At 43.5% G+C, this 15,992-nt stretch overlaps 1 protein-coding gene across 1 annotated transcript in view; it reads left to right on the top strand.

Moving 5' to 3' along the window:
• Positions 1–700: 700 nt before the first annotated feature.
• LOC146201780 (neuroguidin) overlaps positions 701–15,992 on the top strand; it is a 70,877-nt gene continuing 55,585 nt past the window's right edge. Inside the window, exons 1-5 of the mRNA XM_084587735.1 lie at positions 701–838; positions 1,008–1,148; positions 6,712–6,849; positions 10,237–10,321; positions 14,498–14,550. Of these exons, the coding sequence (XP_084443861.1) occupies positions 830–838; positions 1,008–1,148; positions 6,712–6,849; positions 10,237–10,321; positions 14,498–14,550 (426 nt within the window). The 5' untranslated portion in view covers positions 701–829. The remainder of the gene's footprint in view (positions 839–1,007; positions 1,149–6,711; positions 6,850–10,236; positions 10,322–14,497; positions 14,551–15,992) is intronic.

Genomic DNA, 15,992 nt, shown 5'->3' on the forward strand with positions numbered 1-15,992 from the left:
AATTTGACTAATTTGTTTGCACGACAGGATCTATGCCCTGAAAGAACATACTGCAAAACACAGGCCAGGGAGTAAAGCAAGAAGCAGTGCTTATGAGCAAGCCGACAGCGCTCACACTTGTTTCACAGCATTAACAAGTTAATTTCGCATAACACGAACGCGTTATTCATGGTGATGCGTCGCTTCAAAACCAAAGTGGTCGTAATGTAGTCATAGTTATACTGCAGCCACGTACAGTGCAACGGCAGCACGCAAAAGATACGTGAGTGCTGGCCGCTCCATGCTTTCGCGCCGCGTCTAGCAGACGACGCGGCGCGACGAGCAAGAGTAGGGTGCCTCGATGTCGGCGGCGCTGACATCGAGACACCCTAAGCAAGAGTAAGGCTCAGCAAGAGTAAACAGCAGCGCCGCTAGTTCTCGCGACCACCACTTGCGACACACTCCTGATATAGTGCCTAGAATACTCCTGACACTCCGCTGGGGCGCCTTCTACCATGGGGGCGGAACCAAAAAAGCATCCTTCCTCCATGCAAGGAAACAAGCTATAGTGAACTAACCAAGCGATTAAGAAGGAAGCGGAAAGAGAGCGATGTTGTTCGTAATAATTTTTGTGCTTATTTTTAACATTTATTTCGGGCTATTTTTAAACTGCATGACATTTTTACATTTGGCTACAATTGGGATAATTTTTGAAATACCTTTGGCGGTGAGTGCTAGAACCCATCTGGTAACCCCGTCCAGTCAACATTAACCACGTGTGGGGCTCTTTCGTGTGGTGTATGCGTGCGGTGCGGCAAAAAATACCGCACGTATTTGTTGCAGTGTTACCATGTCGCAGGTACAGCCCATCTGTCACTTCTTAAAATGCAGTAAATGTAATGCCTAGCACGATAAGACAAGTTATTGTGCCGGTGTTGGCTTTGGAGACTTGTGTCATACGGCGATTGTTTTGTATTATGCGAGTGTTCCCTTTTAATTGTCCTGATCATGTCGTTTTGCTTCTCCAGAAAGCGAGTTCTGACGAGCATGTGAAGATTCCAGACTTCCTTGCCCTCTTGACAGAAGTGAAAGCGAGGGCGTCTACTGTGTCTATCGCAGTAGAAAACCTTGCATCTCGTGCCGGCAGCAAAGAACTGTGCACAGAGGCGGTAAGTTGTTGAACGAAGCATATAAGAAGCTCTACATTTTTCTTCACGGGTCGCCACAGCGACTTTTAAAGCGTAGTCTTTACTAAACCCTTCCGTAGCTTGGTCGCGTGTGTTTCTATGGCTTCAATGCCCCTAGTGCCCTAGTGGCGCGCGCTTCATCATCTGCTGCTTCGCTTCTTATACATCGCGCACCTGCTGCTGATTCTTCTTCACACACTTGGCAAACATAATTATAACCAGTACATATCTCCACAAATATACAACAACTCTATACAACAAGAGTTGTTGTTGGGCTGGTTGGCTTGAATCTTGTAATGCCATGAAAGATCCCCAAGGAAGCCATTCTGCCTTGTTGTAATCCCTCTTGTAGGGTATGATGATGTGTCTTGTTTCCCAGGCATGCTGTGGGTGTATCCGACGCTCATGCGCCTACATGTGCTATATTTAGAAGTGTCAACTTCTGAGTAAACTAGTTGTTAGTTTGTGCTCGTCCTGTTGTGGTTATATTTCTTCGTGTCGTCTTTTAAATTCTCTATGTTCACAGATTTCTGACCTCGAATCGTGTCCGCAAATCGTGTTCGCAGCAGTTGTAATTGAGAAGTGGTAGAGGTTAATGAGTGGTGTCAATCGATAGAGGGTGACGTAGTGACAAAAAAAAAATAATTAGGCCAATAAGTTTTAGGTAATTAATTAGAATAACTGGTTCACCGGAAAGGAAAGTCACAGTATCTGTCACACTTGTTCTGTGGACATCTGGGCCATGCCGTAAGGGAAGGGAGGAAGGTGGGAGTGAAAGTAGAAAGAAAGAAAGGAGTGCCATAGTGGCTGTGACTTCAAGGATGTGGCGTCACGCAACCGGAAGTAGAGCCGAAAAAGGGCATAGGAAGGGATTGACACGCAGTTTGAAAGTACCAAACACTGAAATGGGTAAACAAGAAATGAATTAAGCAACTAGAAGCAATTAACAGCAGCATCCATGCTTTCGCATTACTCCAATGCAGATTCTGCAGTGCTCTTTAATTCTTTGCGCATAACCTTTCATGGCATTACAAGACAAATATACAACATTGCCTGACACAGTGCCACACAGCCTTCCAGTCCCCAGCCACCGCTGCCCACCTTCCCGCTGTTTCCCGCCACAGCTGCCTATCTGGCCCGCCTCTTGGGACCTCTTCCTTCAAAATGCTCTCGACACCTTCGTGTCGTCGAAGGACAGTTTACTCAACGCTGAAGTCCCACTATACAGTGTTAGCAATAGCTATAAGTATCTGCCGTTACCGCCTAGAGTGCCGGTTCTGAGCAATGTCGCTGAACGGTTAATAACTACGCATAACCTCCGTTTTCGAAATTTCCTTGACACCTTTGTGTCTATACCCCGTTGTGATCTCCTTGAGGATCCATGGAAGAATTGTGTGCTTTCGCTTGCTTGTTAAACCTTTCCTTAATTTTTTGTGGCTTTGTGCAGCGAGTTAAATTACTGGGGAATCAATTAAAGCAAGTTCTGAGGTTCCTTTAAACTCGTTTATTATTAGGTTCTTCCGGTGAATTCATCGGAAATTTTACCTGCTGATGGTTCAGCGTGTTGACCATCATCACGCCAGGTGCGCACATAAACTGCAGAGCGGTTGTAATATACGTTAGCTTCTGTACCCATGGATCATGTGCTAGCTGATAGTAAACATTGTAAATAAAGTGAAAATGAAGTACAGAAGAAGCAGGCACTGGAGAGGAGAGTGGTGGCACAGAGGTTTTAAGTTCATTTCTTTACATTGTGAAGTGTGGAAACAGCAGTGCACTTGCGCAAAGTGTGACAAGATGAACATGTTCCATCATACAAGGCTCTGGCTACCTTTCTGCCTTTGCTTTTGTGACTTGGATTGTTTACGTGCACTGGAAGTAGCACTGATTGACGCACACACATTGTTTTGTAATGTTGTGATGGGTCTGCAACCATTGGCAAGGACTGAAAACTGACTTATGAAGACAATAAAACAGCTTGTCGGTTCCGAGTGGGCGTGACAGTTGCAGCCAGATTGACGATGATCCGTCATGCAGAATGTTTTTATCTGTTAAATTGGCATCAACACTTTGTTTGATGGGTTCTGTTCAGTGAAGCCAACTAAATGGCAGGGCACTTTCTGCAACTCATTGATTGTGGTGTACAGAGTCGATGACACATGTCTGGAGTACTGAGTTGTGCTGTGCAGAGGAAGTAAAGTGAAATTCCAAAGCGACTGTTGACTTTTACTGATAATACTTGCACTCAACTGCAGTTGCGAAGTCATGCAAGTATCACAGGCAAAAGTGCGTTGCCCCTAACAAAGCATCTGCACTGAGATTTGACTTAATTCGCACTGTAGCACTCCACTCAGGTGCTCTAGAGCTGACTACACTTGCGGACAGCTTCTTGTGGCCTCGCAATGAAAGCTAGGCATGGAAACGAGCGAAAGAGGCCTTTTTCATTGCACTGTGGCATGTATTATCTTGAATAAGGGTACTGTGGGGTCACTGTACGATGTCAGACTGCTTTAAAGAATCCTGGATGGTGAAAATTTCCAGCCATCTATTATTGCGTTCCTCATAGCCCTGAGTCACTTTGGGGCGTTAAGCCGTGTAAACCAAACTTATAATTCATCATATTTTAGCTTTAATATGAATAATCTACTTATGAACTTTGGATACAAAGAAGAAAATCTCCATGACCATTAATTTCACTATAAGTAGGTCGTGTACATTCCGGTTTTAACCGAAGAACACCGATAAACATCTGCCAGTAAGAAAAAAAAATTATATAACTGGTTATAATCAAAAATTACCGGTTTTTGGCATGTTCATGCTAGCCTAGAAACCATCTTTGATGGAAAACTTAATTTTCTTCCCTTTAGAGTACAGAAATGGTCTAGCAAGCACTAAAAATAATTAATCCAAGGGAGGAGGGGAGATGCTCGAGGCTGTGCCGCGCTGGCCACCGAATCACACCCACTAGCATATCCGTTACTGTAGCAATAGACCATTTGCCGAAATCTGTGAGTGAGTTTCTTTCCGAGGCTTGTGTTTCAACCGAAAGAACTCATTCCCAGACAACACTCTTGCATTGTTCGTGGGAGTTGTGGTTCGAGACCTGCTAGGAGAGCTGCTGAATGAATTCAGTCATTATGAGCGGATCTACAGACGTAGTGCGAGACGAGTGCAGTATTGAAGAGCCTGAATCAGAGTTCCACAGTTACTGTCAGCACACGGTGAGCACTGTTGTTGAGCCTCCTTTATTTTGGAAATTGTGTGCGTGTGACAGGCCAATACTATTAGCCCGGGTGCCTTTGGACATTTTAGGTTTTCCTTTGTCAGGCACTATTGTTGAGCGACCATTCTTAAAACTGCTTGCTGGGAATGCAGCGGAGCACGCTGGCATGGCTGATGACAGTCTAAGTATGCTTATATCAGCTACAAGCAACTCTGAATAGCATTTTCTCCAATGTCACTAAAATTTGTGCCGTTTTCCATCTATAATCTTGTTTGCTTTGAGAATTTTTTTCACTGACAGTCCCCATGTTTTACAGTTTGCACCATGCAACTGCCGAATTTCGAAAAATAAACATGAGAAAGTACATGGCCTCATTATAAGTGGTCTCGACTGTATACAGAAGGTTCTTTTTCTCATTGCGCTCCATTCATGGCACTTGCTGAATAGGTACAGTAAAGGCTCATTAATTCAACCTACCCGCCGTGGTGCTGCAGTGGTTAAGGTGATCAACTGCTGCGCCGGAGGATGCTGGATCGAATCTTGACCGCAGCGGCCACTTTTCTGTGGAGGAGAAAAGCAAGGTGCCCATTTGCTGTGCAATATCAGTGCACGTTAAAGAACCCCAAGTGATAAAAATTTCTGGAGCCTCCCACCGTGGTGTCCGTCGTAGCCTGACTTGCTTTGTGACGTTAAACTACATAAACTAGACCATCATTCAACAACACTAATTTGGAAGTCCCGATAATTTGAACTGTCACCTCATGGTCCAATTGGTTCCTTCGCTCTGCATGCCTATACTGCAACTGTGATCTCATTCGCTGTTTATGTTTAGCGGTGGAGGCCCTACGGTCTTGGAACATTTGTGCTTCGATACTTCCCACAATATGCACGCAACAAAGCACCGCTGAAAGTGTGAAAAAAATAGCCGTTTTTGTTCGATAATTGGAATAATTTTAACATTTCTCCTAACCTCTCAAACTTTGAATTAACAAGCTTTTGCTATTTGCGTTTTGACTGCGTTGCAGAAGCTTATCTGGCTGTTTTTTGTTTTCTTTGTTGGCTATAGTTGTGTTGTAGTACAAGTAGGTAGGCAGTGCTGTCTTCTGCCTCTCTCCTATGTTGTCCTTCGTTTTGGGCTTGTCACGTTAGTCATCTGCAACAAAGTGGGAAGGGCAGGAACTTGGTCACACAGAGTGCAGTAGTGAAAAGTTAGCTTTTATGTATGATTACTCTGCCTTTGGTATGAGCACGATGTGCCATTTGGTCACTGATTAGCAAGAGGAATCTGGGACTCTGCAAAGTGGCTTTTGTGTGAATGACTTGTGCTATGTTGGTGGACCCTGACCACTGTGAAGGACTGAATGTTTTTCTAATATGCTGTCACTGGCTGCTACATGTGCCACCTAAAGGAAGGCTCTCCAGCCACTGGCGTCGACCAGTTGTCATCATGTTGTAATCCGACTTGGTGACCTTGACTCTACCGCATTTTGTGCATGTTCGTCAGGTTGAATGTGAGCAGAAGCAAAATAGCCTTGTTATCAGTCTTATTAAAACTGAAGCTTTGTTCCGAGTGAATTTGACGCCACTACATTGTATTCTTATGCATATGGATGCAGGTGGCTATGTTAACCCCCCAATAAACTTTTTTTTTTTTTTTTTTTTTCTATATGAAATTCTAGCCAGGATGGCCTTTTAGCACCCATACAGCCATCTCTTGGCTAAACAAATATTGGTTTTGGAAGAGTATTACTAGCTGAAACTGAACAGAGAGTAACAAAAACAAATGACAAGCAGGACTTGACAGGTGCCAGAAGTGACAATCTGCTTGTCGCTAGTGGGTTAAAGTTGTGCTAACTGGATTTTACGTTTTAGCGTAGCCACATCATATTGTGGTCGGCTGCGTGCTGCTTGAATCCTGAATTATAGACAAGGTAATAGCATACTATTTCATGTCTATTTGGCCAGTGTTTGAAATTTGAGTGGCAGGTTGCACGATGCACACTTGACTTTTTGTGGGGCTTGATAATTTTTTTTTGTAGGCTGGCTTCGAAACAGTTATTTGTTTTAATAGTTCACTTGCTGTGAGACGAAGTTGTGAGCCTATTTGCAGCTCTGCGTGCGGCAATTTCATATTTTGTAATTTGTGGGATGATTAGTGAGTCATTAAAAGTGACCGTGATAAAAGACCCGACTTAATGATAGACCCTCCAGTTATTTGTGAGTACAGTTACTATGGTCAATCTGTCATCAGTATTGTTTTTTTATAGACTCGTTTAACCTGTATTTTGACATCTCATCGTGTTGCATTCGTTTATAATGCAGGGTTTGAGTTTCCTTGAAGTGAAGAATCATGTCATGCTCACCTACCTGCTGGATCTTACACGTGTTATTGGGTGCAAAGTATCTGGCAAGAGCATCAGTGGTGACCTCTCCATAAGACGGCTTGTGCAAGCTCGAACTGTATGTATATTTCTAGTTTTTCTGCCTTCCTAACATCTGCATGGTGTTTAAGTTAGCAACTGGTTACAATTTTTAAGTATCCTAATTTGCATTCAGTGTTATTTTTTTTTATTACCTAGTCAGAGCTGTTTCTTTGCACAGTTAAACCTCAGTGTAGTGGCATAAAGAAATCTTCGATTGATGTGATACTTTGGTTTTGAAAACTGCCGGACCAGGGAACGCCATGTATTTTTAGCTTCAACATAACAAAATTTCATTGTTGCCAGTTGAGGGAAAATTTACTATGAGCTCAAAAGGTGAACGGGCCAACCTGCATAGGTAGAGCGCATAACAGGTAAAAAGAATTAAACCTCGATTTACTTCGCTAAACTGAATGTGACCTAGGTGCATTGGCGCGATCACAAACTTAACTTTGGGTGTCTTTGTTAATGTTGGTGAGCTGGCTGCCGAGGTTAAGTTGAAGGATAAATTTAGGGCAATCAATTTGACTAATGTGGTTGAAATTGAAAGAATCTGCCCTTTCAACTCCCCTTTAGCAGTAAAAGAAAATATATATGTATATTAAAGACCTTCGCTACATATCCATGTCTTTTGTTATATCAGAGTCTTTCATCTCTCCCTCCTCTTCCCTACAAGATATCTCCTGTTTTTTTGCTGTCAGATGTGGCAGGTAGCTCTTCTGTCAGTTAACCCCTTCGCTGAGGCTTTATCCCCAAACAGGACAACTTTTTTCAGTCCAAAAGTAAATCCGGTATGAAAGCACTTGGTTCTTCACTTCAGTTTTAGTTTCTGGTATTGTTGGACACGGATGGAAGTTGAAGGCGACGGCACGCAAAACATATTGTGAGAGGCAAGCAGTTTAGCACACCCATACCGGCCAACTTTTTTTCCTAAAATTATGCAAATCTTGTTTGAAATCATATGAAAAATATATTTAATTTCCAAAAGGAAAAAGAAAATAAAATCTATATCCATATTCAACTTTAAGAGGAAAAATGAATTTCTCAGTGCAAACTTGCTTTAAAAAGCAGCAAGAAGAAAAAGCAGCTAAACATATTTGTTCTCAGCTCAGATTAGTTCACTGACCATTGGTCAATGTGCTGGAGAAGCCGCCACACAAACCAGGGCTTTCCTTTTGACTGTTGACTTGTATCATCCAAATCTACCAATTAAGAGCGCCGGCTTCGTGGCGTGATCTGTGGTAGGAGGGGGGCCACTTTAGAGACTTCCCACATTATGGTCCAGTTTCAGTTGCAGCGCCCTCATGATGGTCATGCATGTCAACTAGGCTAATCGTCTTGAGCATTTCTTTCACTGAGGGTGAATTCCTTCTAGTATCCGTCTAAACAAGCATGAGTCGATTTTTTGAAAATGCATGTCTCTGTGCATTCAGTGGTGTTTGCTAATATGGTTTCGGCAGTCAGAGTTTCAGTTTCAGTTTATTTTCACCACACATGTACAGAAAAATTTAAAAACTACAAGTAGCGAGGAAAGCGGGAAAAAGGCTGCATGCGATGCAGCTTGACTGGCCCCGCCTCCCCTTAAAGTTGGCAAGCAGGACAGCAAAAACAGCTCAAGAACATGAAAGGTTGAATGTAAGTTCAAGATATGGGGAAAACTAGAAACAAAGAAAGGCAAAACAAAACCATTATGAAAATGGATGAAAGAAAACACTTTTTCTTCAACTAAACATTGCATGCAAACCATTCTTCGATAATAGACGAAGTTGTTCTAATGTGAGGTTAAACTTATTAGTGCACGCGGAAGGCTAGATTGCAGCATCTGTAGACCATAATTAGTATGGGGGAGAGGTGCGTGCCAGATTTTCTGAAACCTTGTGGAGTGAGATGAAGTGCTGTCCTTCAAATTGGCAATGTTATTTAAGTTGGTAATTTGCTTGCGCAGTTCATGGTTAAATGACGCTATAAGCTGATATTCATAGAGCTGATCTATTTTTATAACCTTGTAGTTTTAAAATAAAACGGCACTGTGAGCATCATTTGGCAAATTTGCTACGGCGCGCAGGGCATTCTTCTGCAAAATCTGCAACTTATGTAGCGATTGTTTTGTACCATTACCCCAAACTAGGTGATAATATTGGACTTGTGATTGAAATTGTGAGTTGTACAACATGCGCATTAGTGATGATGGCAGTAGCTGTTGACATTTTCTTAAAATCCCTAGAACCCTACAGAGTTTAGTTGAGAAAAACAAAAGAAGTCAGTGGCTGACATTTGGTTCTTTTTTACCCTATTGTCACCAAGGTGCACACCACGTCTCCATCGCAGTAAAAGCTATCCACTTCCGCATCGGCGGCAGTTGATCACTGTCATAGGTTGTTGAAACCCTACCGAGTAGAGACAAAACAGCAGCAACACACAGTGAGCGTGCGTGACTGCTTATGAGCGAGCAGAAACTGAAAATATGCCTGCCTTGGACCACTAGTAGAATTTCCATGCTAGTCATCTCCTGAATAGTCATCTAAGGGGAAATCTGGCCTCGTAAAGTCTTCAGACCTTTTGCTACTGCTGTCGTAAAAGAAAAATCCTCAGCAGAAGCAGGGGAATTGCTCGATTGGCACAGATTGCTTAACATGTCCTGTTGCGAGCTTAAAGCCTTTTGTTGACATTTGAGGGTACTGTGCTCCAAATGTCTTCAACGTCGCCGCCTTTCAAAAAGAAGTGGAAAAAAGAAAATGGAAACAGACGCTGCTGCAGTTGTCAAACCTTGGTAGTGTCTCTCCGATGAGGTGGCGTGTCCCAACATTTGGAAGTTTGAGTTTTGGTTGTGCGTGCAGAACCATAGAGCTTATCATATGCAGTTTATGGCCTATGGGGTGATCTCAAGATTTGCACTTCCACAATTTACCTTCAAATTTTTGTTTACTTGTTAGAACTATTCATATTTCTGTAAAAATAAGATTCGAAAATGCTTGGCACATGTGTCTTTATTGCATACGTCACCATATGCAACAGCTGTCAAACTATTCCATCAGTTCTCATGATGTGCAAGTTCTTCGGATCATATCTGATGATTGCAGTGTCAGGAATATTTTTAACTGAATTGTAATCCACTAAAATGACACAATACAATGGCATCTTCCACTGCGAAGGTAAGGCCAAATTATGGGAGCCAGCATAATATATATTAACCTCTCAAGTTTTTAGAGACTTTTTTAGGAAAAAAAAAGGGGGGGGGGGGGTTGTTATGCAAGTAAATACGGTAGAATAGCCTTGTGCTGGTATTAGTTCGATTCTCCTTCCAGTGCTAATAATAGTATTTTTGTGCAGCGAATGCCAGGCTTATCTCGCATGATTTTGAGACGAGTGTTTTGAGTTGTGTGTTTGCTACAAAATATGGAAATATGCTTCATTAAACTTCTTGTAGGTCCTGGAAAGAATTCGTCCTATAAACCAGAAACTGAAGTACCAAATTGAGAAAATAATTAAAGCAGCTACCACAGGAAACGTTGGTAAGTTTACCTGCTCCTGTCTCGTATTGATGCCGCAGCTCTAGCAGCTGATTCCTATTAGAAAGTGTCACTTTCTAACACTGTGAAACATGTCACTCACTCATGTCATTTTTTATTTCAGACTTGTGATGCATGCTGAAGAAATAATTTTGTAATGAGATATGATGGCTACCATTAGTGTTTTGAAATCTTAACAATATTATAGAGTTCACAATCTAGTTACAAGTCTGCAGTATATTGTGAATTTGTGATATTGACGAGTGCAAAAGGGCTCTGAAACACCTCCCTGTCCATCTTAAAAAGAAAGGAGGGGGAGTTGGAATAGGTAAATAGCTGGTGAGTTAGCAAGTAAACTTGATAATTAGCCGGACAGTTCACATTACAGACAACAGTGTGTTTGTGTTTGTGGGCCCGCGTGTGTGCATGCTGTCAGCTACATTACTGCAAAAGAGAATATGTAAACCATCCTCTGTTTTCGGAATGTTTGTCAGTTATGATCCACCTACATCAAAAATGAAACAAAGCGTGTTGATGCTTGTTACAGTTTTTTTTTAATTTCTATTGTATATTTCTTTGTTGAAGGTTGCAGAAGGAAAAAGTGCTCTTTTTCTTTATTTGCTTTGACCAAAAACATGTCACTTTGTGGTTCAGCATATTATAATACACTGTCTACTGGCTGAATTGAGGACTTATCTGTGGTGTGAATCCCCTCTTATGAGTGACATAGTCCCAGGATAATTTTTATAGATGCAATGGAGTCTACCAACCGTAAAAACCCCACGTATAACATGAGGGGCTTTTTTTCCTGATTTGATCATGTCAGATTTCCGCTTTGTATTGTATGCGGATCCGAACAATTTGCAGCTCCGGCCTCATCATTAATCAATGCTATCAGCATCAGCCTTCCAGCGAGAGGAGGTGCTATAGCTAACCGTGGCAGTGGCCGATTGTTACTAAGTTGGTTTCAGTTTCACCACGCTGACCCTGCGATCCTCGTGACCACGGTGCCCATAACGCACAGGCATCACTATGGAGGTCGATCACACCTTGCACGGGTCTCATGGGCCTCTCCACTGCAGCCATGCTGGCCACACCCTACAGTCGAATCGCAGACGCTTGACCAGCATTTCCAAGAAGCGCGTCAGTCGCACTTTCGAGAAATGCAGGATACCGAACACGTTTCGAGGTGCCGAAAATAAGTTACTACAGAACGATGTCTCTAGCCAAGGACTCTCAGCTGACGACGCATACTGGATGATGACTACCGCAAAAAACTCCAAACCCGAGGGCACTTTTTTGGTGCACAAGCCGCACGCCCGCACGCAGTGCTATCCGCAGAGAGGTGCGAGCGCGGCGCATGATGGTCGGCAGCTTGTGCGCTGCCTTTCCGCGTCAAATCTGGAAACGGCCTACTGGTTTTAGAACAGTTGGGAGAACATGTACCTTCCGCGATTTCCAGGGTGAATGTGAGCTGCTCTTTTCCTCACAGTGCGCAAAATTTTCCGATCAAGCACTTCGCTGCGAGAAGGGAAGTGAACTGGCACCAGCACATGAAGGTTCGTGGCACTATTCGATGCCTGGTGCAGGGTTGCATTGGATGCGAAAGCGTAGGGCGCATACGATTCGCGGGGCAATTACAAATTTTAGTGCAAATAAGTACTCTTGCCGATGTTTCCTCGCTCATATTATACACAGATGAATTTTTTTTTTTTTTTCCACTTTTCCTATCTCAAAACTACACCTCGTAATATATGTGGGTTTATATTATACTCGGGATTTTACAATATACCAATACTAGTTATATTGAAATCAGCTGTAACAATGGACATCCGCATATTATATGTGCTGCGGTAAAATATCCGCTACTACAATGTTTCGTTGCCATTTTGTTGGTTGTAACAATTAAAACCTGCTCCTGTTAACCAGTTTAACTCTTTTCCTACCGTGGCCAAAATGGCTGTTTTCTGTAGGTTTCAGTAGATTTTCTTTTCTGTAAAAGCTATCATGTCTAAAATTTTATGCAATACACGAAAAGAAAGCTAAATAGATTCACTTTTTAGGCATACAACTTTGAATATGAAGTTGTGGGTGGTAACACAAAATATAATTTCCCAAAAACCAGATTTTAGAAAACAAAATTGAACAAAACTTGACGAAATGCTTTTGTAAATGAAACAACAAAAATTTTTAAAAATTTTCGAGATATACAAAATGCAGAGCATTATATTGGCCACTCCCTGTGAAAAAATAAAAGTGCAGTATTGAATAGTGTTCTTGCTGCATATTGAACAATCAACAAGTGCCACTGCAGAGCGCCATGCTGAAACGGTTGCCCGGTTCCCTTCTAGGGCAGGACGCTACTCCCTGTTTTGCGGGAGGCAAGATATGGTACCCAAATGATGTTGAAAAAAAAAAAAAAAAAATCCCATTCAGAGTGGTTCCAGACGCATACAAAACAGGCTCACAAAGTGTGACTGCTGATGTTCCAGGCTGGTTTCCATTGTCATTGGGGTCGGAACTGAATGCTGACGATAAGGCAGCATCTTCAGAGTCACTTCTGCGTGGTTCATCCACAAAATCGGTCGTAGACAGTGCGGAATCGTCAGATTTGCAACGTTGCGAAGCGCGCGTCGTCAATGCGGATGCCGCCATTCTTGCATGCGACTTCAATGCTGCCGCGTGCTCGGAGCGCGTTGAAAAACAGCCACCTCGCGAGGAAAAATTACACATCAATAAAATCTAAACTTCAGTTACCTAACTACACGCTAAATGGTGTAGCGCGTCCGTGAGCGACATGGAAAGGGTCAAAATTTGCGTGCGAAGTTATCGTTAGCGGGCCAAAGTGGGGCCGCCAGTGTTCCGGGCTGGTTTCCGTCGTCAGCGGGGTCGGAACTGAATTCTGACGATAATTGACAGCATCTTCAGAGTCGTTTCTGCTTGGGTCATCGATAACATCAATCGTAGATAGTGCGTAGTCGTCAGATTTGCGACGTTTAGAAGCGCGCGTCGTCGTCGCGGATGCCGTCATTCTCGCATGCGACTGAGAAGCTGCCACTAGTTCGGAGCGCGCTCAAAAATATTCGCATCACGGGAAAAATGTAAGTAGCATCAAAATTGAAAATTCAGTTATCCGACTACACACTAGATAGCATAGCGTGTCCGTGAACGACGCGGAAGGGTTCAAAATTAGCACGCGAAGTCATCGTTAGCATGCTAACGATGCTCAGTGGGCGCGGTAGGGAAAGAGTTATGAAGAGAGAGAAACCTGAGTGCTCGCAACTGACCACATGCCATGCACATTTCGCTTCGCGTGAGACCTTCCTTCCTTCGTTATGAGTAGACTGTGTTCACTGTTAGACAACACTCAGATTCGTTTTCTTTTTTTTTTTTTCTCCCTCCTTCATATTCTGTCATCTTGGCCATCCCAGCATGTGCAGTGTGGCATAAAGGCAGCGAACGACGAGGGTTTAAACGCGTCACTTGTGCATATGCACTTGCTGTGGCTGATGAGAACAGTGGCATATCTACCTATGGAGCATTTTCTACAGGAATGCGTACCGCTGCTGCCAATGAAAAGAAAGCGTACGGCATACCATTGGAGACTAAGTGAAATGTTTGAAGCTTTCAAGTGTAACGCCGTGCCTTAAACAGGATAATGGTTTGTGTGGTCATAGCTGTGCAGAGAGGTGGAGAGCAACCCAGTCTGCAGATTGTCAGAGATGTGCAGGGCAGTCAGTGTACCCTGCTGGCTAAATGGTTTTACTTGTCATGTCTAGCAAGTGGTTCAGGACCTGTTTAATACACCAGTCCAGCTTTTGCTGCCATCGATGCCACTTGCCTGATGAGATGCCCAGCTGCATTTGCTAATTAAATAGATTGGAAGCACCCCACTGCTCGTCTTGCTTCTTCAAACTAAAGAAAATATTAGTGTTTCAGACAGCAACTCAAAGCATGTTACCTAACTGATTGAATTATCTTTGACCATATGTTGCTTTTAACTTAGAACTTGAGTGATTCCATTTGCACTCCCTTTTCTCTTAGTTCATGCCATCTGCTCTTCTCTGCGGTGCATTTGAATGAAAATTTTGTGATGAAAGAGGCACATAGCCATGCTTTGTCGTAAAAATATTCGTGGGCTTTGATTAAAAGTCATTATTGCTGTTTTTTGTTTTTCAGATGCTGATGATCCTCTGAGGTTCAGAGCCAATCCAGCTGCCCTTGAAGCTGAAGTAAGCAACCTCACTTTTCTGAATGATAGCTGCATGCACGCGCGCACACATGCACACACACATGCGCGCGCGTTCCTGATTTATACAATTTCCCATTTCATACGTTCAAAATCGCGGGCAGTAAAACATATCCCATAGAGCTACACTAACTTTCTCCCGGTTTATAAGTTCCTGGATAACACGATTTCCCAGTTACTACGTTCGAAAATTGGACAAACTATGGTCGTATAATACATTTTGCGATCAACCGGGCATAGCCTAACGAGCGCTCATGATGTCATGAACTGATCAGCGCAGCGGCGCTCCCCCGCCACAGTTGCTTTCTCACAGTGCATAGGTGGTGCGGGGCAAAGTATCAAAGCCAACGAGCCAACATACGAGGTGCCCATTCCCGAGGAAACATGACTTCATTAGGAGAAACACGCTTCTTTTGCGTAGCTTTAGGTGCATAGGGACGAACTATTTGATAACTAAAGCTACAGTGAAAGGTCATTCATTCGAACTACACCACTTGGTCTGGTCAAGCTCCATAGAGGTCTATATAAAAAAGACCTTCAATTCGAATGCGTCACCTCCACTACGGATAATTCGAACTACGCGCTGCTGCGTCTGGGCAGCCTGGTGCCTAGCAAATGGCCAAAGAAACGCCTCCGTGATAGGGAGGCATATATAGGCTGCGCATGTCCAAAACAGGGGCAGGAGATGAAACCAGGTTAAACCATGGAAGAGTGGATGAAGCCGAAATGGTGCCATGACCGGCGCGGTGGCCGGCGGCACTGGATGGTAGGGGCTGGCGGCCGCAATGGCGGTTGCCTGCTCTCCTCTGCCACGCAAAACCTCCGAAGCTTGCAACTAAATACTCACTAATTCGACCATCGTTAATTTGGAAGTATGGATAAGTATTTCTGTGGGCACAGTCCCAGCCAACGCCCATGAGAGGTTGTGATGTCAGATGGGTGCCTCATTTCGAAATGAAAAACCAAATCATGGTGGAAACTTTTTTTTTTTTTCCGACAGTAGTCTATCCTTCTACCCACGAGTCATCAACAAAAGCACGCGGTCAGTTGCAGTCATTACGCCGGCTTTTAGCCCTATTCGTTTCAAGGCGTTCGAGGGGTTGTGTGACATTGGACGGTGCCCGCCCCAAACGGGACGTGATAAAGTGAAAATGAGACCTGCACAACCAGACGAGCGCTGGCACTCTGCCCAGTCCCATCTGCCCGCTTTCTTTTTTCCACTACAGCTAACATGAAAAGGTAAACATACCGTGATGTTATCGTGCCACAGCATCTTACCGCACTGCCAAGATATGCGAGGTGACGACACGAAAGGGAGGGATGCGCTAACGAATGCTTTTTTCTTATTTTAAATTGTCAGTGGCAAAAGTGGCGGGTGGGTTCATTATGTGAGGGGCATGAGCAAGAGCACTGCGAATTTAAACT

Source organism: Amblyomma maculatum, chromosome 1 (genome assembly GCF_055883805.1).
Source record: "Amblyomma maculatum isolate TAMU_Amacu chromosome 1, ASM5588380v1, whole genome shotgun sequence".
In the NCBI taxonomy this organism is placed as follows: Eukaryota; Metazoa; Arthropoda; class Arachnida; order Ixodida; family Ixodidae; genus Amblyomma; species Amblyomma maculatum.